Below are 23,590 nucleotides of genomic sequence, written 5' to 3'. Positions count from 1 at the left end.
AAGAGGCAGGTCAGGTGCTCTGGTATTCCCATCTCTTTCAGAATTTTCCAGTTTATTGTGATCCACACAGTCAAAGGCTTTGGCACAGTCAATAAAGCAGAAATAGATGTTTTTCTGGAACTCTCTTGCTTTTTCCATGATCCAGCAGATGTTGGCAATTTGATCTCTGGTTCCTCTGCCTTTTCTAAAACCAGCTTGAACATCAGGAAATTCACGGTTCACGTATTGCTGAAGCCTGGCTTGGAGAATTTTGAGCATTACTTTACTAGCGTGTGAGATGAGTGCAACTGTGTGGTACTTTGAGCATTCTTTGGCATTGCCTTTCTTTGGGATTGGAATGAAAACTGACCTTTTCAAGTCCTGTGGCCACTGCTGAGTTTTCCAAATTTGCTTGCATATTGAGTGCAGCACTTTCACAGCATCATCTTTCAGGATTTGGAATAGCTCAACTGGAATTCCATCACCTCCACTAGCTTTGTTCATAGTGATGCTTTATAAGGCCCACTTGACTTCACATTCCAGGATGTCTGGCTCTAGGTCAGTGATCACACCATCGTGATTATCTGGGTTGTGAAGATCTTTTTTGTACAATGGTTAGAGAACAGTAAATACAGTTTGACACAAGAAATATTGTTTTAGAAGTCTAGTTAATTTCCAGAATATATAAAGAACTACTACAACTACCACTACTACAACTCAGTAACAAAAATACCAAACAACTCGATTTAAAAATGGGCCAAGAACTTGAACAGATATTTCTCCAAAGAAGTATACAGATGGCTAACAAGTACATGAAAAGGAGCTCTACGTCACTAATCATCAGGGAAACACAAATCAAAACTACAATGAGATACCGCACCCACCGGGAGGAAGAAAACAACCACCAGAACATAAGTGTTGGTAAGGATGTAGAGAAATTGGAACCCTTGTGCATTGCTGGTAGGACTCCAAAATGGTACAGCCACTATGGAAAACATTCTGAAAGTTCCTCAAAAAAGCAAACACAGAATTACCATATGATCCAGCAAATCCATTTGTGAGTATATACGAAAAAGAATTAAAAGCAAGGACTCAAGTAGACATCTGTACACTCGTATTCACAGCAGCATTATTTACAATAACCAAAAGGTGGAAGCAATCCTGTCCATCAGCAGATAATATAAACAAAATGTGGTGTCTATAGACAATGGAATATTTTTCAGCCTTAAAAAAGGAAGGAAATTCTGACACCTGCTACAACATGCATGAACCTTGAAGACATTACACTATGTGAAATAAGCCAGCCATCAAAGGACAAATACTGTATAGGTCCATTCAAGAGAGAGTAGAGTGGTAGTTTCCAGAGACTGGGGGTGGGGAAGACTAGGGAGATACTGTTTAATGGGTACAAAGTTTCACTTGGAGAAGAAGAAGAAAAATCTGGAGATGGATCTTGGTGATGGGTGCATGTCACCGTGAATGTACTTAATGCCACTAAACTGTATGCTTAAAAACAGTAATTTTTATTTTATGTATATTTTGTTGTTATTGTTCAGTCACTCAGTTGTGTCCAACTCTTTGTGACCCCATGGACTGCAGCACACCAGACTTTCCTGTCCCTTACCATCTCCCAGAGTTTGCCCATGTTCGTGTCCATTAAATCAGTATATTTCACCAAAATAAAAAATTTCAATTTTTAAGTAGAAATTTATATACCAGTGTCACTAATAATCTCTGGGGCTGGAATTATGTAAAAATTTTCCCTTTCTCTGTTTAGATTTTCACCAATTACCACTATCAGGAAAAAAAGGTATCTAGTTCCATTTAGAAAATGAAAGTAACCTCACACCCTGAGAATGCCATCTTACAGTTTACAAAACACTTTCACAGTCATCGTCCTGCTTAAGCATCACCAACATCCCACAAAACAGAGACATTTTTGAACTGTGTAGACCAGAAAGGTTCAGAGGACAGTGAATTGCCCATCAGTAAGACAAGGAGCCAAGACTTAATCACAAGCCCCAGCTTGGTCAGCTCAGCAAACTTTCAGGCATCACACCAGCTGTGTCAAAGTCAATCCCAGAGAAGCCTGTCAGAACTCAAGAAGCTCTCTCTACAGCCTAGAAAAATGTTACCTGGGCAGCTCAGGTAACACACAACCAAATCAAGGTGATGAGATTTTAGGGGCGGTAGAGGTCAGATGATGTGGTTTCAGGAAGCCACCCCTGGTACCATCCTTCACAGGGACATAACCAACTTCACAAACTGACCCCAGCCTCTGACAGTCCCCCACAATGAACAGAAAGGGTCCACCAGGAGCCCCCCACTCTGGCCCTGATCTGGCCCTGACCTTATCCAAGCTGACCCCCCCAGCCCCCACCATCCCAACATACCTGGTCCTGTGTCCCAGGCCCCGCAGATCAGATAAACAGCAGCGCAAAGTGGCTGGAGCTGAAGCAGCTGAAACAAAGTGGAAATCAACAGGAAGTGTGAGAATCACCTTGTGACAAAAGAGGCACGAAGACCGGAAGTGGGTTTGGGCCAGGAAGGCTGCGGCCGGCCTTCTAGAAGTGAGGCAACCTTGCAGCCCCACTGCTCAGCTGCTGTTGAGCAAGACTTCAGCATTGAGGAAGTAGAAAAAGAAACTCAAGCCCTAACTCTTTAGCCAGAACTTCAAGCTTCCCCTTTGTCTGTCTCCAGCCCTGTATTAGAGGGGAAAGGCGAGAAGGAGAGCTTTCCCACATGAAGGGTAGGAGATGCAGGATCCCTGTTGATTCAGTGGTAAGAATCCACCTGCCAACCTAGGTTCGATCCCTGGTCCGCGAACCAAGATCCCATATGCCCCAGGGCAACTAAGCCCATGCTCCACAACTACTGAGCTGAAACACTAAGTGCCCTAGAGCCCCTGCTCCATAACGAGAGAAGCCACTGCAAAGAGAAGCGCGTGGACCACAAGAGAGTAGCCCCTGCTCACAGCTAGAGAAAGACGTGCAGCAACAAAGACCTAGTGCAGCCAAAAATAATAAATAAAGGGTAGGGCTTCCCCAGTGGCTCACTGCGTAAAGAATCCACCTGCAATGCAGAAGACACAGGAGGCTCAGGTTCAATCCCTGAGTTGGGACGATCCCTTGGAGGAGGGTATGACAACCCATGTATTCTTGCCTGGAAAATTCCATGAACAGAGGAGCATGGTGGGCTACAGTCCATGGGATTGCAAAAGAGTCAGACACGACTGTGCAACTGAGCACACAGGAGATGCCCAGAACCTGGCAAAGCACACATGTGGCACTTCAGAGAAACAATGGGAAGTCAGATAGTGGTAGCCTCCACCTACCACTTTTGGTGGCAAGACCTTGAATGAGCTGCTGTGTGTCTCTGTGTCTCGTCTTTGCAAAATGAAATGGAGGTAACACCAGTACTGACCTCATGGTGTTGTTTGGACTTAAATGAGATAACATGTGTAATTGGCTTCATATACATCCAATCATTCCCTTCAGTGGTTTGTGGCATCCCCCCTCCTTTCTGCCTCTCCAAATCTGACCCACTCCTTAAGTTTTTGGCAGGTCAGGCCACCCTGGTCTGGAGTCACTTCTTGCCTCCACAGTGGCTGCAGGTCAAATGTGTCACTAAGTCCCACAGTGTAGGAGAAGCACCACGGTTAAGAACTACGACTGAGGCCCTTCACCGATAATTCCTTCCCATCGGGCTGTTTATCTCCCCAAGGTCACCCAGGGAGGGTAAGGGCTGCGTAGATTTGTCTCTGTTTCCCCAGGAGCATCTACCAGAGCACTGGAAGTTAGTCCATAAATGTTCATGGGCTTTTAAGATGCTATGAAGGTTTCAGACTGACCTCAGGGCAGCTCAGGAGCATGTTGTCTCCAGCCTGGGGCTGCTGCTGCTGTTAAGTCACTTCAGTCATATCGGACTCTGTGCGACCCCATAGATGGCAGCCCACCAGGCTTCCTCATCCCTGGGATTCTCCAGGCAAGAATACTGGAGTGGGTTGCCATTTCCTTCTCCAATGCATGAAAGTGAAAAGTGAAAGGGAAGTCGCTCAGTCGTGTCCGACTCTTCACGACCCCATGGACTGCAGCCTACCAGGCTCCTCTGCCCATGGGATTTTCAGAGGCAAGAGTACTGGAGTGGGTTGCCATTGCCTTCTCCGTGTCTCCAGCCTACAGGAGGCTTATGCAGGATTTCAGTTGATGGTAAGAGGACTCACCTGTGGGTGTCAGTAGCTCACCATCTGAAAACATCTTGCAGTGCAATGCAGTTATATTTGGACCAGAAGGGACACTCTTTGAAGATGGTACTTTTAAACTAGTAATAGAATTTTCTGAAGAATATCCAAATAAAATGCCAACTGTTAGGTGTTTAGATATCCTTCAGAATTGGTGGAGTCCGACCTTCTATCTTAACACCAATTTAGTCTCTGCTGGATGAACTAAATCCAAATAGTCCAGCCAATAATCAGGCAGCACAGCTTTATCAGGAAAACAAATGAGAATATGAGAAAGGAGTTTTGGCCATTGTTGAATAAGGCTGGAATGATTCATAATACACAAATGGTCTGTTAATCTTCTTCATCATTGTAATTTACCTCTCAGTAGAAAGGCTAACATATTTCAGGTGCCACCGGTTTTAAGGATTCTGCAGGGGGGAAAAAGCCCTTCAATTTAGAACATACAAAAGCTTGTGTATCTTGATGAATGTACTTTTTGTTGCATGGTATGAACTAAGTTATTGCTTACATAAATTTGTAATATATTCTATTTGTATTTTTTTCCCAAGTGTATAATGTTGGTGTGGAGCTTTCATGACAGAATAACATTTTGTACATCTGTACTTTTTTCAAATATTAAATGCCTTATTTTGGAATTTTTAAGATTTTTTTAAATTGAAAGCACTTGAAGTTTTTTTATATATGAATATTACATGTAAAGCTGTTAAAATATGTATCTTCAGTGCAAAAAAAAAAAAAAGATGCTATGGTAACACCAACCTATTTAAAGCATTCTGGTAAACTCCTGCACCTGGGCTGAGGTCACCATAGCAACAGTTTTGCAGGCTGTGGCAAAGCCTTGCAGGAAGGCAGGACCTGGGTGATCCTTGGCTCCTCTTAGCTCCTCTCACAATCCCTAAAAGCACTAAAGATGTGAAGTGGGGGAAGATGCTGAATGCTGTAGCTCGAGCTGCCTGGAAATCCTGCTCCTGCCCTCATCTCTAGAAGAAAGCCTGGGTAGCTTGCAAAATACATAAATCTCCCTCAAAAGCAGCCTAAGGTTTGCCACCTGATTGGGAGAGCAGCCCTCCTCCTGGCTTTCTGTCCTCAGCTCCCTGGTCCCCTTTTCTTCAGATGACAGATATCTTGATAGCTGAGATGACATTGTAAGGATCACCCCTCACCTCTTTTTTTTTTTTAACTTTTTTTGTTGTTGTTGTTGAATCAGGTCTTAGTTGCAGCACATGGGATCTTTCATTGTGGTGCAAGGATTCTCAGTTGAGGCTCACAGGCTTAGTTGCTCCATGGCATGTGGGATCTTAGTTCCCTGTTGTTGTTCAGTCACTTAGTCATGTCCAACTCTTTGCGACCCCATGAACTGCAGCATGCCAGGCTTCCTTGTCCTTCACCATCTCCCGGAGCTTGCTCAAACTCATGTCCATTGAGTCACTGATGCCATCTAGCCATCTTGTCCTCTGTCATCCCCTTCTCCTCCTGCCTTTAATCTTTCCCAGCATCCGGGGCTTTTCCAGTGAGTCAGCTCTTCACATCAGGTGGCCAAAGTACTGAGGCTTCAGCTTCGGCATCAGTCCTTGCAATGAATATTCAGGATTGATTTCCTTTAGGATGTATTGGTTGGATCTCCTTGCTGTCCAAGGGACTCTCAAGAGTCTTCTCCAACACCACAGTTCAAAAGCATCATTTCTTCAGCATTCAGCCTTCTTTATGTTCCAACTCTCACATCCATACATGACCACTGGAAAAACCATAGCATCGACTAGATGAACCTTTGTTGGCAAAGTAATGTCTGCTTTTTAATATGCTGTCTAGATTTGTCATAGCTTTTCTTCCAAGGAGCAAGCGTCTTTTAATTTAGTAGCTGCAGTCACCATCTGCAGTGATTTTGGAGCCCAAGAAAATGAAGTCTGTCACTGTTTCCACTGTTTTCCCATATATTTGCCATGAAGTGATAATTCCTTAACCAAGGATCAAACCCTATTCCCTAGCATTACAAGGATTCTTAACCACTGTACTAGCAGGGAAGTCCTTGCCCCTCACCTCTTGTTCCCTCCAACTTACCACCCCACCAAGTCTGCCCACCTCCACATTTCTCTTAGTATACCCCAGGTCTTGTTGAGGCTTACTGGGTGCCAGGCTCTGTGCTTAGTGTGTTTTGTTTTGGACGCAATGCACAGCTCATGGAATCTTACCTCCCCCAACAGGGATCGAACCTACACCCTCTGCAGTGGAATCGGTGTGTCCACTGCAGAGAATTCCTGTGTGCTAAGTGATTTACATATAATATCCTGCTTTAACCCTCAAATATCTCTCCAAGTAAAGGCTGTTGCTATTCCCATTTTACAGATGAGGAAACTGAGCCCCAAAGAGGTCACACAACTGGCCCAACTTTAACTTGAAGGCATTTCAGTGGGATTTTATTTCAGGAAGCTATAAACTCTCCCACCTCTATGTCTCACAGAGAAGGGAGTTTTGTAGTTAGCCTGTTCAAAGTTTTGGAACTACTGAGCCTGAGTCATCACCAGAGGGCTGACTGGAAATGCAGAGCCTCAGGCCCCACCCCAGTCCCACTGAATTAGAATTTGCATTTTCACAAGAGAACCAGGTTATTGGTTTGCTCTTCAAGATTTTAGCCTTGGTCCAAATTGAATTGAATGGGTAGCGCAAGACACAGACCCACAAGCAAAATAAGTATAGACAAAGAACCCAGCAGGGCTCTAGATCTGGGGGGGTTTGCCTCTAGAGAAAGAACAGACAAAAATTTAGGGCTCTGGGGCCCTCCCCGCCTCAGTTTCCGCTTTCTAGGTCCTCAAGCAAAATCTCAACTTTGGAAGTTCAGAGAGCAATCGGATGGCTTTAGAGCGCCACCTTCTGGTCATGCTAAGCTATGCATCACAAGTTCCTGCTCCAGGCATCCCATCCCAGAGCGGCGGCTACTTGTCTGCAGGGGCTAAACCTTCTCTTTGGGACTTCTGTAGTTTTTCCCAGCAGTTTATTTCTCTTCCTTCTTTACCCTTCAACACTCACCATTCGTTATTCTTGTCACTGATTCAGATAACTCCTTGCTGTCTGCTGCTGCTGCTAAGTCGCTTCAGTCGTGTCCGACTCTGTGCGACCCCAGAGACGGCAGCCCACCAGGCTCCCCCGTACCCGGGATTCTCCAGGCAAGAACGCTGGAGTGGGTTGCCATTTCCTTCTCCAATGCATGAAAGTGAAAAGTGAAAGTGAAGTCGCTCAGTCGTATCAGACTCTAGCGACCCCATGGACTGCAGCCTACCAGGCTCCTCCGTCCATGGGATTTTCTAGGCAAAAGTACTGGAGTGGGGTGCCATTGCCTTCTCCTCCTTGCTGTCTAAATGACAGCAATACAGCACTTCATGTTTGCTTAGTCCCTTGACCTCAATTCAGTTCAGCTCATCAGGGGTGCAAAGCCTAAGACTTGACCATTTCTGTTTTCAATAACATTAAAGCAAGTGGAGAAACCGAGACCTTAGAGTTATAAACAAGGCATAAAGATTTAAAACTGACCTGTATAAGAAAGAATTCACATGGACATATTTCTATTTACCTATGTTTATATCCATCTAAAGTCAATCACAGAAGGAAAATATCTAAACAGAGTATTATGCAAAAGATATAGGTAAGCTCATAACAGAAGAAATACCATTAGTCAAAGACATTTTAAAGAAATGTCCCTATTTTAAACCTTTCTTACCTTCTTTAGAATTAGATTTTAAAAATTATTGCTTTTTCCATTATCCTAACTATACTTTTATTATTTTTAGTACACTATCATTTTAATGGTTATCAAGCAATCCCATTCCCAGAATAATGCAAGAATATTACAATTTAACTCCATTTATCCTCCTCCTGCTTTCTATTTTCATCAAGTATTATAATTTTTATGAATTTTTAAACTCTAAAGATATTATTTTTATTTTATGCAATCAATACTCATGGATTTTCCCCACTCATTTCCCTCCTGTCATTCATTCATTCCTGTATGATTTTGCTTCCACGGGTATCATTTTCATTCTGCCTAAAGAACGTCCTCTACCCCCAATAAAAATTAAAAATAAAAAAAGAACATTATTTAGTAGTATCATTTGTTTATTTAGGGACTTTTAGTGAAGCTCTTTCAGCAGTGAATTCTATTTTCAGTTGTAAACTTCTTCATTCCACCTTCATTTTTTGGTTTTTTTTTGGCCAAGCCACCCTGCATGTAGGATCTTAGTTCCCTTGAACGGGGATCAAACCCTGCCCCCTGCATTGGAAGTGCACAGTCTTAACCACTGGACCACCAGGGAAGTCCCTCCACCTACATTTTTTAAGAATATTTTTCTCTGAATAAAATTCTAGATTGGCAGCTATTTTCTTTCAGTCCTTAAAAGATTATAACATGTATTCTTGACATGCACCCTCTCTTGGATTGCATCATTTATCTTGAAAATGAGATGTTATTATTTTGCTTCTCTGAAGGTAATGTGTCTTTTCTTCTCAGACAATTTTTCAAAATTATCTTTGACTTTGGTTTTCAGAAGTTTTACTACAGTGTGGTCAGGTAGCGATTTTTTTTGGGGGGGTGGTATTTATTTTGCTGGAGATTTGTAGAGTTTCTTGAATCTGTGGTTTAATGTCTTTCACTAATACTGTAAAATTTGTGATCCATAACTCTTCATCTATTGCTTCTGAACAAGTCACTCTCCTTAAATGAGTTAAATTAAATGTATTTAGACCTTTACATCACATTCCATATTCTCTTATGCTCTTTTCTGTATTTTCCATCTTTCCCCCCCAACGCAGTCCCATCCTTCAGACTGAGTATTTTCTGCCCACTTAGCTTTCAGTTTACTAATCCTGTCTTCTGTTATGTCTAACCTGGGAATTCCCTGGCAGTCCAGTGGTTGGGATTCAGCACTTTCACTGCTGTGACACAGATTCAATCCCTGGTCAGGGAACTAAGATCCCACAAGCCACACAGTGTGGCCAAAAAATAATCAACAACAACAATAAAAATAGTAACCTGTTGTTAAACTCATCTATAGAGTTGTGGTTTTTTTAAGGAATTATATTTTCCGATTCTAGAATTTCTACTTAGTTCTTTTTAAAAAAATTGTTTCCAGTTCTCCATCTACTTTCTTGAATGTATTGGGGACAGTGGGGGTAAAGACCAATTTATAATACCCAAGCAAGGTGAGTGAGACAAGAGGCAATTTCAAATGCTACTGGAGGAAGTTTAAATTGGCACAGTTTATGAAAGGGAATTTGACAATTTTTACCACGTCTTTGAATTATATTATACTTTGACTCCTCAGTTCCATTTCTAATAATTATTTAAAGTGTGAAACAGAAGAAAGGAAACCTCTTTTTTTTTTTTTTTTGGCTGGCCTGCAAGGCCTCAGCAGCAAAAACTCAGGTCCTAACCTTTGGACTGCCAAGGAATTCCCAGGAAACCTCATTTAAAATGAAGCTGAGGGATTTCCCTGATGGTCCAGTGGTTAAGACTCCCCACTTCCACTACAAGGGGCATGGGTTGGATCCCTGATCAAGGAACCAAGATCCTGTATACCCTGTGGTGTAGCCAAAAGCTATTAAATTAACTTAATTAAATGAAGTTGGGTGGCCAGAAGGGAGAACTCACATGCTACCACTCCACATCAATTACAGACCCCAATAGGAAGAATTTTCCTTGGCCAGCAACCAGCCCAGCCAATGGGAAGTGCCCACCAGCCTGACTCTTCTTTTCCCCCAATGGACTTTCTTCAAATTAACTCCTCCCAACTGCCTCCTTTTGCTCTACAAAGTAACATTCCTCTCCTTTGTTGGACTTGCCTATGACTTTTGCTATAGCTTTCTTGCCCCAAATTGCAATTTCTCTACTATTCTGGAAAAAAGAAAACAAAAACTTTTTTTTTGCTAGCAATATAACTGGCTGTTTATTTTTAGGTTTGACAAAGGAAATAAAACCAAGATTTTGCAATTAAAAAAAAACCACTTATACAGAAAATTTTATAATAGGGGAAAACTAGAAACTTAAATATCAATCAATAGATACATTAGTTAAATGACTATATCATCGACTCAATGGACATGAGTTTGAGCAAACTCCAAGAGATAGTGAAGGACAGGGAAACCTGGTATGCTGCAATCCATGGGGTCCAAAAGAGTCGGATACAACTCAGCAACTGAACAACAACAATCCATTAAAAATAAGGGTGTAAAAGAAAATACAGTTTTCAGATGCTGAAAAAATCAGGTCCTAAAAGTGTTTATTCAGTATGAGTCCACTTATTCTAAAATCATTACATGCTATAATTACACATAATATATAATTATTTTTAGCATAGCTACATATATATAGGAGCTGAAAAAATAAACATCAAAGTATTTATATTTTTCTGTAGAGGTGGCACAAAGCTGATGTTTTCATGTGTGCTTTTATGAAATTTCCACTTTTTTTCAACACTAATCGCTATTTTTATTTTTTAAAAAAATTTGTTTTCTTCCTCTCCTGATTCCTGATTTTTTTCCTCCCCGACCCTGGCCTTACCTGTCTCAAGCACTGAGGACTCTCAGCTGTCTGGGAGGCATTCAGCTCCGGATGAAGAGTGAAGGCTGAGAAAATCCTCCAACGAAGAGCTGATTTCAAACAGTCTTTCTCCTGCAGCTGCCACCACCCCCAGGAAGTGAGAAGTTTCCCTTCCACGAACCTCCCGGCGAACAAATCTCCAAATCTCCAAATCTCCGAGCTTCCCGGCTCTTTAGCTTCCCTTCCCCCACCTGTCCCAGAGCATCTCTGCCCCTGCGGTCGGCGCTTTACGACGGTGCAGGGAATGGGGCGGGGGCGCACGCAGCCCAGGTGAGTTAGCTGCAGGACGCAATCCACGCCGGCTCGTACGCGACTGGGACCTGACTCAGCCTTCCTGCTCTCCCGGTGCCCCACCCCTGCTCCCTTCGGCCTCCTCCCGCAGCCCGCAGCACCCTCGAGTCACCGTCGGTCCTTGCCAGTTTCATCCTCAAGTCCAAGCTAGTTTTCTCCTTTGCGCAAGATTCTTTTGGTTGATCCCACTCTGTGGCTTCCCGGCCAGTGGGCTGTCAAGCACTGAAACCAGCCTTGGGCTCAGCCTTCAAGAGTCCTGAAGTGGACTCTCTCAGCTCTGAGACCATCCTGAGCCTCTGTAGCTCCCAGGGTCGTCATCCTCATTCATACGTTTCAGATCAGGGTGTGCAAAGGTCCGTGCACGTCTCAGATCAGCGTGTTCAGAGGCCTATGCACGCCACCACTTCCGGTGGTACCCAAGTGAATCTTTTTTTTACTTAGTATGTATTCATATTGCTGTTTATTAAAAATATGATTAGAACATCAGACCTGTGATTTCACAGTATGGATGCTCAGAATGAGGTGAGAGTAAATATTTATGTTTAAAATATGGCTCCTATTTGTTATTTTTGTTTTTAAGAAAAATCAACAGTTGTACATGCAATATTTTGATGTGGCAAAAATTACCAAGACAAACCATTAGATTAAGTTTTCCCTGGGGGATTTCTTCTTTAAAAACCTCAGATTCCATCACTTGTCCCTCCTTCTTTCCTAGCCCATCTTCCCTCCCCTTCCCAGACTCACCTCCTGGAGAATCTGCCAGAGATCAGGCTTTTTCAAAGACAACATTGGTGTACAGTGCCTAAGTAAGGCTCTAACCCAGTGGTGAGCTCATCCTCCCATCTCCAGCCAGACCGGAAGTTCTCAATCTATTATGACTTGAGGGGGTGGGGAGAATTTTGGTGTGGATTCCAAAAGCCATTAGAATAGAAGGTAGGGGCTTCCCTGGTGGCTCAGTGGTAAAGAATCTGCCTGCCTGCCAGTGCAGGAGATACTGGTTCGATACCTGGTGCAGGAAGATCCCACATGTCATGGAGCTACTAAGCCCAAGCCTGTGCACCACAACTATTGAACCTGTGCTCTAGAGCCTGTGCTCTGCAACAAGAGAAGCCACAGCAACAAGAAGCCCGAGCATGGCAACTAGAGCAGCACCCACTCTGTGCAACCAGAGAAAAGCCCAGGCAGCAAGGAAGACCCTGTGCAGCCAATAAATATATAAAACTATTAAAAAAAAATAGAAGATAAATGACTTGATTGCCTAAACTTCACACACTCGTGTGCAGGCGTGCACACACACACACACACCTCATGCACATAAACTAGGCTTGAGAAGTTGGATTTATTCATTTCACAAACACTGACTTATTAAACACTATTGCCAGACACAAGACCCTGTGCTACAGTCAACAGAGATGAATTAGGAACTCCTCCTTCAAGGTCTTAAAGATGCCAGCGGGGAAGTGATGAGGAAGAAAGGCATTGCAGCCAGACAAAAAAAGGCAGGAAAAAAATCACAGAGCCCCAGAAACCCAAGGCCTCAAGGGATCTGAACTAGAAGCCAGCCCTGCGGCTATGCTGCGTGGCTTGAGATGGCCCAGGGCAAGGGGACTGTCCAGAAAACGTGTGAGAAAGGCAGTGTGGGCCTCATGTGCGGACTGAGGAGGGTGGGCCGTGTACCGAGGGCAGTGGGGAGCCACGGAAGTCTAGAGGGAGGGAAGGGATGAGGAGGAACACCCGTGAACATGTTCTGTGGCTGCTTCAGTGTAGGTTGGACAGAGGGGGCTGAGGGCCAGGGGCGGGAGTCTTGGGAATGAAAGCAGCCCCTGTCCACCTTCCAAGCCGGGTGCCCTGGCAGGGCCTGTTTTCTGCTCAAAGGCCCCAGGTTTCCCCTGAGTACCAGCAGCCCCAGGCTATGTAAGGATGGAAGGAGAGCCAGGGGGTTGGCCATAGAGAACAGGTAAGACTGAGATTTCAGAGGTATGGGCAGCCTGGCGGGAGGGGGTGAGTCCAGGAAACTCATGGGGGCAGGAATGAACTGAAACCCCCAGATACCCCTGATCTGCCTGGAACCAAACAGGGCAGCCTGCAATGGGCTGAGCGGACACTTGATTTGCATTTCCCTGATGACTACTGATGCTGAAGATCTTTTTGTGTGCCTGTTGGCCAATTTGCATTTCTTCTTAGGAAAAATGTTCAGTTCTTCTGCCCATTTTCTTGGGTTTTTGTGTGTGTGATGTTGGGTTGTATGAGCTGTTTACATATGTTGGATATTAATCCCTTATAAGTCATATCATTTGCAAATATTTCCTCCCATTTTTGTAGGTTCAGGTACATTATTTGTATCCATTTATTTAATCATCATCACAATCCTATAGAGTAGGTAATATAATTTTTCTTGGCCTCACGGCACAGCCTGTGACATCTTAGTTCCCCCACCAAGGACTGAAAATGGGCCTGTGGCAGTGAGAGCCCAGAGTCCTAACCACTGGACAGCCAGGGAAGCCCCAGTCTGCATTTCAAGACAGATTCTTAACCACTGGGCCACCAGGGAAGTCCCAACTCCTGCCTTATTCTTGATTATTTTTTTCTGATCATGAAAGAAATATACATTCAACGATCACAGGAATGTATGAGTCAGAAAGTTTCTCTAGTGATAACCACTAACAAGTTGGATGTGTCTACTTCCAGATTTTTCCTCTATAAAAACGATCATATATTATCATTTCCATAGAGTCACACAGACTGTTCTGAAACTTACTTCTGTTTCACGTGGTATCAGGGACAGTTCTCCTTTATTGGTTTTATTCTGCCTCCTTCTTTATCCCTGTGGTGTTTGATCTTTGGAGCTCTGAGCCCCTCTGAGTGTGAGATGAAGGACAAGTGTATATAAGCACATCACCCAAATATTTGTGTATGACTTTGGGTGGCAAAGAGTTACTGAGGCTGATCTGAGCCCTTCGCCCTGTGCCCTGGCATGGCAAGGGAGCAGGAAGCAACCGGAGGATCACCAAAATGAACTCTGGAGGCTGGAGGACTGTATGACTTTCTCATTATTGGAGGGACATGGAGACTCATCTTTGGGGATGGGTCCTGGGTCACTGCCCCCATGCTGAGACCCTCTGCTTGTCTCCAGCACCCATCCTTGTACTCCTCCTTGGGTGGGGGAACCCTCCTCTCTGAGCATCTTCATCAAGATCACCTGACTCCAACAGGGGCCAAACCCCTGGGCAACGCCAAAGCCTCCTGGCCTCAAACGGGTTGGGCGACATTCACTTCCCGGCGCTGGCCTCCAGACCTGCTCAGTCATTAGCAAATGCCTCGGCGGCCGCGGCAGCAGCAGCTGTCACAGTAACAGCAGCAGGAGGACGTGCCGCCCGCCCAGTGCTTCTGGGTGGCTCAGATCTGCTCTGTGGAGGCCTGCGGGTGGAGAGGTGGATGCTGCTCGCCCTGGTCCTAGCCAAAGTGAGTCTGGGGGCCGGGCTGGGGGCAGGGAAGGAGCTTGGCAGAGTTCTGCACTGATGCCAGGGGTGTGTGTGTGTGTGAGAGAGACAGTGGAAGCTATAAAGCCTTCGGAATCCAGGAGGGAAACCTAGGTGCGCACAAGTGTCACCCCGCCTCACAGACTCACTGTCCCAAGGTGGGGAGGTGGGGGTCACCTGAGCTGGTGACACCCCCCACCAGTCCTCAAGATGGGTGGTGGGCTGCTGCTGTGGGTGAAGCCAGGCACTGGGGCTTCATGGGGTCGGCTACCCTTGGGCCAGCCCTCCCCCTCCCCCTGCCTCTCATAGCTGGAGGGGCAGCTCCAGTTACAGTCACTTTGAGGAGGGAAGTTTGGGGGAGGGTCACTTTCCCATACAGGTTTCCTCATCATTCTTTAAAAAAAAAAAAAAACTTTATTGAGGTATGATTGACATTCAACAAGATGTACATATTTAACATATACAACTGGATTCTGGAGTTTTCAGGAGGCATTTTCATCCTTGGTTGTTTGTTAAATTGGTGTTTCTGTAGAGGCATAAAGGCTGGGACCTCCTAGTAATGCTATCTTGCTCTCAATTCTTCACCTACTCCTTCACTCGAGGTCTGGAACACCCTCCATGGATGCACATTCTCAGTGGATGGGGTGGTTCACAGTGTAGCCAGGCTGACCTGGCCTCAAACCCTGGATCTGCCCTGGACTTTCTTTTAATTCCCACTGTATACTGTTTATTCTTTTTTTTTTTTTTTGGCTTCTTTATTTGGCTTCATTGGGTCTTAGTTACAGCATGAGGGATCTAGTTCCCTGAGCAGGGGTTGAACCCGGCCCCCCTGCATTGGGAGCTCAGAGTCCTAGCCACTAGACCACTAGGGAAGTCCCAGCAGCCTGGCTTTGAACAAAGTTACTTAAGCCTTGGTTCCCTCATCTGTAAAACAGAGATAATATCTACCTCCTGGAGCTGTTGACGATGAAATGAGGAAGGGATGCAGAATGCCAAGCACACAATTAGTGTTCAATAAATAGCTGCTGTTGTAATTATTTATTATTAGCTGGACACTGGTCCCACCTCACCTAGGAAGACCTTCCAGCCCTCCTCTCCCCAAAATTTCCTGAAGCACCAACGGGAATGCCTTCGGATATAATGTCTTCCCCTTCATTTAGCTAGTCTGTGCCCCAGTCAGAGCGTGTTCCTCAGATTTCTTCTGCTGCCCTCTCCCCAGCACCTCAGACAGAGTCAGGTTCAGAAGAAGAACTCAAGGATGGAGAATGAAATGATATGAAGAGAAAGGGAGGGACTGAGCATGGGAGGCAAGAAGGTAGGGATGGAGGACGGGTGGCCTTGCCCAGACATGAAGGACAAGGCTCTCCTGAAGCACAGGATGGGAAGGGACTGCACAGGAGGCCATCAGCAGGGATCTGGGATGTCATCTGCATCCCCCACGTCCCATTATTTCTCAAACTCAGTTCTCTCTGCTCCCCTGCTCAACCCAAGGAGGACAGCGCTTCCTGCTGCAGCTAATATCTACTCACCCAATCTATCAACTGATTCAAATATTTTCTACACTCTCTAGGAAATCAATGAATATCTCCCCACTCCCATCTCCCTCTCCAACCCCTCCCCAAGGTGACCTCAGACAAGTCACTTCCCTTCCCAGGGCTCGGGTCTTTTCATCTATAACACTCGATTTTACTAAATGACCTCCAACATCCTTTCCCCTCCAGCATTCTCGAATTTATCTGCTCTATTCTCTTGCCTATCTTGATACCTCACTTCTCAGTTTTCCAAACAACTTAGGGTATTGATCATCATTCCTCCTTTAAAAAAAAAAAAATCTCTCTTCAAGAACTTTATAAATGTCCACTAGATTCTAAAAGCTTCATGAAGGACACTTACCCCCATGCCACGCTTGCATGATCTTAGTTCCCTGATCAGCAATCAAAGCCATGGCAGTGAGAGCCCAGAATTCAATCCTAACAACCAGGGAACACCCTTGAAGGGTTTTCTTAATCACTGCTTATTTCCAATGTCTGGCTCAGTACCTAGCCTGCAGCAACACTCAATAAGTAATTGTTGAATAACTGGATACATGAATGAATGGATGGATGGATAGGTGGACGGATGGAATTGCCACCATACGCCTCTGGGGAGTTATGAAACGCAGGGGGACATGCTAGCAGTTGGTCAGCTTAAGAAAATCAAGGTCATCCTGAGAAAAACCTGTTTAGATAGCTGCATGTTATGAAACAGAAATGTCTGAGACACTGGAACACCAACTTAACCTATTGCCCATCACTTAGCTACTCCATTGTCATCTTTTCTGGTTGTTATTCTAACTCCAGGGGAGCTACCCTTTGTCAGGGGCATGAGTGTTTTTAGTCATCTACATGATAAGAAACATCTGGGGAGGAGAGGGAAGGCAAGTGCTAGGAGGAGAAAGGACTGAGCCTGATTGACAACATCCAGCGCCAAAGAATTGATGCTTCTGAACTGTGGTGCTGGAGAAGGCTCTTGAGAGTCCCTTGGACTGCAAGGAGATCCAATTAGTCCATCCGAAAGGAAATCAATCCTGAGTATTCATTGGAAGGACTGATGCTGAAGTTGAAGCTCCAATATTTGGCCACCTAATGTGAAGAGCTGACTCACTGGAAAAGACCCTGATGCTAGGAAAGATTCAGGGCAGGAGAGAGGGCAACAGAGAATGAGATGGTTGGATGGCATCACTGATTCAACGGGCATGAGTTTGCCATGAGATAATGAAGGACAGGGAAGCCTGGTGTGTTGCAGTCCATGGGGTTGCAAAGAGTTGGACACTTTTTAGTGACGGAACAACAGCCATTTATTGAGCATTTACTATGTGCCAGATTTTTCATTCATGGCACCTCACTTAACACTCTGGACAACTCTGAGAAAAAGCCAGTAGTATTATTATCAACCCCACCTTAGAGATGGGAAACTGAGGCTCAAATAGGTTATACAGACAGTAGTGGGCATATCAAGGATTTGAAGGCAGCTTCAGGGTCTGAGTACTTGAACCCCCTCCCCTGGCCTGGAGGCCACACTGACCACCTTGGAGATCGAGGTTTGAAAACACCTGCAAAGGCTTTGGTGCTGCCACCAGGGTGCCCGGTCCCCTACCCCCACCTCTACATATTTGTGCCCTTTGTTGGTTATGGGATATTTTCAACTTGGCAAAATGGGCTTGGAACCAAGCTAACAGGGAAGAGAGCATTCAATTGGTGATTGAACCAATTCTCGTCTGTCCTTCCCCATTAACTAGTTTTGTTCCCACTATGTCATCTCTCAGTGGCTTAGCAGTAAAGAATCTGCCTGCTATGCAGGAGACGTGGGTTCAATCCCTGGGTCGGGAAGATCCCCTGGAGAAGGAAATGGCAACCCACTCCAGTATTTTTGCCTGGAGAATCCCATGGTCAGAGGAGCCCAGCAAGCTACAGTCTGTGGGGTCACAAAAGAGTCAGACACGACTGAGGGACTAAACAATAACAATGCCATCTCTCAGGTCTGGGGGCTGCCACACACCACTTTAGCTCTCAGTGTGTCCAGGGGTGTTTTGATGGAAGAATATATCACATCAGTAACCCTTCAGCAGGACCATGCAATCACGTGACCATTTGATCACAGTCCTTCTAAAGAGGCTGTTCTAGGACTTCACTGGCGATCCAGTGGATAAGATTCCATACTCCCAGTGCAGGGACATGGGTTCCACCCCTGGCCAGGGAAGTAAGATCCCACACGCTGCCTAGTGAGGCCAATAAATAGATAGATAAATAAACAGGCTGTTGGAAATGGACTTAGATGACACAGCTGCGATACTGGGAATGCGTGGAGGAATGAGAACACCAGCACTGCGTCACACACCCAAACAGGGGCTTCCCGTCAAATCGTCACCTGGGGAACTGCACTTAATCCAACAACACTGCTACTGCTCAGAGCGTCCTTGGAGCCTCTCTTTAGCTCTCAGATAACATCTGAAACCCACCTGTCACTTCATGGTGACTCTGTTTCTTTGATTTAAAATAATCTCGTGCCACTTGGGCATTCATTTGCTTTTACCAGACTGGGCGCCAGGTGACCTTTGGCTATTTCCAAATACCAGACATATCCTCAAAGGATGAAAACCTGCCTTCACAGAGGTTGACTGGAAGGTTCTCTCGCAACCTTGGGCAGGCTGCCGAGAAGAATCTGAAGGATGACTGAGCTGTGGTGGGCGGAGGAAGGAGCCCACAGCTCCCTGAGGTGACTGCGCGGCTGGCCAGCCGGCATTTGGATGTAAGTTTTGAGTTTTGTTCTCAAATCCCTCATTGCTCTCCAGCTGCACTTAGCATAGAGGGATGGGAGCCAGGGGCTGAGGACAGTTGTATGGGTCAGCCAGCCTGAGCAGGGAGATGGAATGGCAGCAGAGGCTCTTCTGGAGAACAGCCACAATGGGCACAACACACAGCCCCCACTGGAGCCTGGACCAGGCGGAGTGGGGGCAACCTCGGCTTAGCCACCTGCCTCCCCTGGGGAATGGGTCCTGCTGCCTCCACTGTGGGCTTGGGACCAGGGAGAGGGGAGGGGAGACCACAGGCGACACACGTGTGGTGGTGAGGGATCAGGGGGCTACACCTTGGCCTCCGCACACCTCCTTCCAGTAGGGGTGGCTGGGATCTCTGCTTGTCAGTCCCCCAACTCCCCTTCCACAAGTGCCCTCTCGTCTCCTCCCCAGGGTCCTGGTGTGATTCGGGGAGGCCCCTGAGGAGGAGTGGCAGGAGAGGCAGCAGGGAGGCAGGCAGGGGAACCAAGCCAGAAAAGGCGCTGATGCTCAACCCTTCCCGCCCACAGCGAGGGCCCTGCCCTCCTGCTCGGCCATGTCTGAGGGCGAGAGCAAGGACAGCTCGGGCAGCGAGTGCCCCGTGTGCTATGAGAAGTTCCGAGAGCTGCAGGGCGCCAGCCGGACGCTGAGCTGCGGCCACGTGTTCTGCCATGACTGCCTGGTCAAGTACCTCCTGTCCACGCGCGTGGATGGCCAGGTCCAGAGGACCATTGTCTGCCCCATCTGCCGCTACGTCACCTTCCTCAGCAGGAAGAGCTCCCGCTGGCCTGCCAAGCTGGACAAGAGCTCCCAGATCCTGGCCGTGCCCGTGGGCCTGCCCCCTTCACCACTGCCGGATGCCCTGGGCCACGCCAACCCCCTGGCCCTCTCCCAGCCAGTCTGGAGATCATCCCCGGGCCAGGGTGGCCAGCTGCCCTTGGACCCGCCACCCAGCCTGCCCCGGGAGCCACAGATCTTCATCATCAGCCGCCATGGGATGCCCCTCGGGGAACAGGACAGCGTCCTGCCGCGGCGCAGCCTGGCAGAGCTCTCTGGGGCCTCCCTGGCGCCCAGCTCCACCCGGTCCTTCTGCTGCCGCTCCCGGGCCCTGCTGCTCATCACCCTCATCGCTGTGGTGGCCGTGGTGGCCGCCATCCTCCCCTGGGTGCTGCTGGTGAGGAAGCAGGCGTGAGTCGGGGCACCAGTCAGAGAGCCCCGCTGGAAGCTGCCCGCTCGCACAGCCAGGCTGGCCGTGGCCTGGGAGGGGCCTCAGTGCGGCCTTGGCCAACAGAGCCTCAGGGGCAGCCTGGGGCAGAGATGGGGTGCTGACTGGCATCACCCGGCTCTTTGCTCCCAGCAGGGATCAGAAAGGACCAGGAGGCAGGACCTCTGAGGCAAGAGTTTGGGTGGGGCAGGGGAACTCTGAGCTGAGAAGGAAACTCCAGGTTCCAAGCCAGGGAGGAAGTGATGGATGCCCCTACTCAGAAACCACAGCGGGGGTACACCTCAGCAGATACGCGTCCCTCCTCGAGGCTAGAACCCAGCGAGTTTGGGGGTGGGGTGGGTAGCTGCCCCACCTGTGGGTGTCCCCATGTGCCAGGTGACCTACCCAAAGCCAGGTGGGACTCCGAGTCGGGGCACCTCCTGTTGGAGGGGCCCACAGGCGAGACCCCTCCAGGTCAGAACTCTGGGCCAGGATCCCTGGCGTGCTCCCAGGAACAGTCAGAAGGGATGGGGTGGCACAGGGGCCAAGGCACATGTGCTCCCCAGAATCTCAGCACCCGCCCCCCTGCCTCTGACCCCCACAGTTGGGTGTGCGCCTTCCTGCCCCTGGAACCACCAGTCTGGAAAGTGTTCCCTACGGGAGAGGCTAAGCTCAGGGGCTGCGGCCCAGAATTGCTAGGAGAAGGGACAGAAAAGGGGAGCTGAGGCCACGTCGGGAATTAGGGGTTTGCTGACAAAGGTAGAGGCCAGCGGAATGGCCCACGAACAGAGCTATAGGGCTCCCCAAGCCCTCCCAGCCCAACAATGGCCCAGATTTTGAGTCCTGGGGTTTTCAAGGATGGCCTGCCAGGTGGGCAGTGCAGGAGCTGCCTGGTGGCTGGGACCTGAGTCAGCTGAGAACTATGTGGGCACATGAGCCCCTGGGGGCTCCCGCCTCCCGCCCAGCCTGTGACCAACCACTCATTAGAGGCCACACCAGCCAGGCCAGTTCCTGGGGTGGATTCCCAGGCTGGGCTGGGTGAGGAAGGGTGGGGAGGAAAACAGCTGTGCTTGGCAGGGACGCTTCTATCTCAGTGAACACGGAACCCAGCTGCTATCAGCCGCTGGTCAAGGTCATGTCACCTGGGGATGCCACCTGAGCTGGGGGTCCTTGAGGAGGACACTAGAAAAGGCTCAGGTTGGGCCTTATCTGGGGAGTGAGCCATTTGGGAACAGCTATTTCGTGTTTATTAAGGCCCACAAGTCAATGGGCCATCATCTTAATTTTAGGGTTAAAAACAGCAAAAACCCCAAGCTTTCTCAAATGGGTGGTTCATCACAGCCCAGGTGTTCCAGCAGCTATGCCCTCCACAGCGCATGCCTCTCTCAGCGGAGCTTGCTACACGTGGGGAAAGACAGAGCCCTGCCTCTGGTTGTTGTTTGGTGGCTCAGTCATGTCCAACTCTTTTGCAACCCCCATGGATTATAGCCCACCAGGCTCCTCTGTCCATGGGATTCTCCAGGCAAGAATATTGGAGTGGGTTGCCATTTGCTTCTCCAGGGAGTCTTCCTGACCCAGGGATCAAACCCGAATCTACAGTATTGGCAGGAAGACTCTTTACCACTGAGCCACCTGGGAAGCCCACCCTGCCGCTCACCTGGTTCCTAAAAGCCTGTCCGTAATGTGGTCATTTGGGGACCATTAGGGGAGGGGGTCCACACTGCAGGGGGGGGTCAGGGCACAGGGTGAGTTGATCTAAAGCACCTCTGGGCTTCCTTCTGATATTTTCAAGTCAAGAGAACACAGGTGCTACTGGGGGAAGTACAGGTGAATTCATGGGGAAAATATTTATTATAGGAAATAAAATGCTAAATTTACAAAGACTCTAGTGAATCCGTTTTAATCACAGCCAGGCTGCTTTAAACAGTGTCATGAATTTCTGGGGACCTGATTTTAAGTCTTTGCAGACTCTATTGTGTTTGCCAAAAGTCAATTTCAAAATACCTCTAGCGTTTCCATACTGTTCAGCAGTGACTTATAGATGGAACTTCTTTCATTTTCAAAGAATGTCAAAAGCTGTTATTTTTTTTAAATAAAGGTCTATATTTTCTCAAAAATTTAAGATGAATTGCAGATACATGTGGAAAGTGCTGAGTTTGGACTTCTAGGATTGTTCATTTTAGATGAAAAAATGGTCTGAAAACTCAGATTTGAATGGCTCTTAAACATCTACTCAGCCACATTTGTGAAAGGAATGCAAGTTACAATTCTGCTTGGCATCTCAATTTTCACCCTATTCAACTGTCAAACCCTGAAGGTTTCAAAACCCACTATTGCCAAAGCCAAGGGACAGAGGTGAGGCTGATGTGCTTGTGTGCGTGCATGCTCAGTCATGTCTGACTCTTTGTGATCCTGGTAGCCCACCAGGCTCCTCTGTCCATGGAATTTTCCAGGCAAGAATACTGGAGTGGGTTGTCGTTTCCTACTTCAGGGGATCTTCCCCACCCAGGGATCAAACCTGTGTCTCCCGCATTGGCAGGCAGATTCCTTACCACTGTGCCACTTGAGAAGCCCAGGTGGGGTCAGTAGCAAGGTATATTGATAAAACCCCTAAGAAGGAAACTCCCCTGATGGTTCAGTGGTTAAGACTCCCAATGGAGGGGGCCTGGGTTCGATCCCTGGTCAGAGAAATAGTTCCCACATGCCTCAACGAAGATTAAAGATCCTTCATGCTGCTACTAAGATTCAGTGCAGCCAAATAAATATTAAAAAAAAATAGGAAGGGAAATTTGTCCACTTGGACCCAGAAATTCTAGAAATGTATCCAATAGATATGCTTGCATGTTGGGGAATCAACATATGTTATACAATTGCACTATTGTTCCTAAAAACCAGGAATCGGGAAAACCCTACAAGCGATGCAGAGAATATCACGCAGCTGTGAAAAGAACAAGGAAGGACCTGCAAACCAACCCGGAAAGTCTGCAAGACCCAATGGCCAATGGGCAAAGGCAAGGGGTGGAATGCTGGATGTCCGATTATACAATTTGTGTCGAAAGTGGAGGAATAAGAATTTACTTTCCAGGGCACTTCCCTGGCTGTCCAGTGATTAGGACTCCCCCCTCCCAATGCAGGTTCCATCCCCAGTCAGGGAACTAAGACCCCACATGCTGTGGGGCACAGCTGAAAGAATAAAAAAAGAATCTACTTTCCAATTTGCTTATTTGTGCATAAAGCAACTGGGAAGATTTGAAAAAAACTAGAAAGAGTGATCAGTTGTGGAAGGGGATGAGAAAATGATGGAACTGGAAAGGAACTTCTCTCTTCACCTTTGGCATTTTTGGATATCTGAGCAAGTAAATGTATGGATTATTCAAACATTAAATTGAAAAATTATATTAGAAGCTAAAGATATCTTCAGTGTACACACCTGTTGCCTGGTGAGTGAGGAGCGGGCCCCAAGAAGGTTTGAGATCTGCCAGACTGCTTGTTCTGT

At 47.1% G+C, this 23,590-nt stretch overlaps 1 protein-coding gene and 1 pseudogene across 1 annotated transcript; both read left to right on the top strand.

Moving 5' to 3' along the window:
- The window catches only part of LOC133232063 (ubiquitin-conjugating enzyme E2 B-like), an 11,213-nt pseudogene extending 440 nt beyond the window's left edge, over positions 1 to 10,773 (top strand).
- A 4,850-nt stretch (positions 10,774 to 15,623) lies between these two features.
- Positions 15,624 to 20,082, top strand: RNF222 (ring finger protein 222). The gene is made up of 2 exons (XM_061391014.1): positions 15,624 to 18,865; positions 19,421 to 20,082. Exon 2 carries the CDS (start codon positions 19,447 to 19,449, stop codon positions 20,080 to 20,082), a length of 636 nt encoding a protein of 211 aa, XP_061246998.1. The 5' UTR covers positions 15,624 to 18,865; positions 19,421 to 19,446.
- The last annotated feature ends 3,508 nt before the right edge of the window (positions 20,083 to 23,590 follow it).

This window comes from Bos javanicus, chromosome 19, assembly GCF_032452875.1.
Source record: "Bos javanicus breed banteng chromosome 19, ARS-OSU_banteng_1.0, whole genome shotgun sequence".
NCBI classification, from domain to species: Eukaryota; Metazoa; Chordata; class Mammalia; order Artiodactyla; family Bovidae; genus Bos; species Bos javanicus.
Note: the sequence above shows the minus strand (reverse complement) of the source record. Positions and strands in the feature narration are given on the sequence as shown.

Excerpts from the sequence above, each read along its gene's own strand:
- RNF222 (XM_061391014.1), top strand. The coding sequence starts at position 19,447 with ATGTCTGAGGGCGAGAGCAAGGACAGCTCGGGCAGCGAGTGCCCCGTG.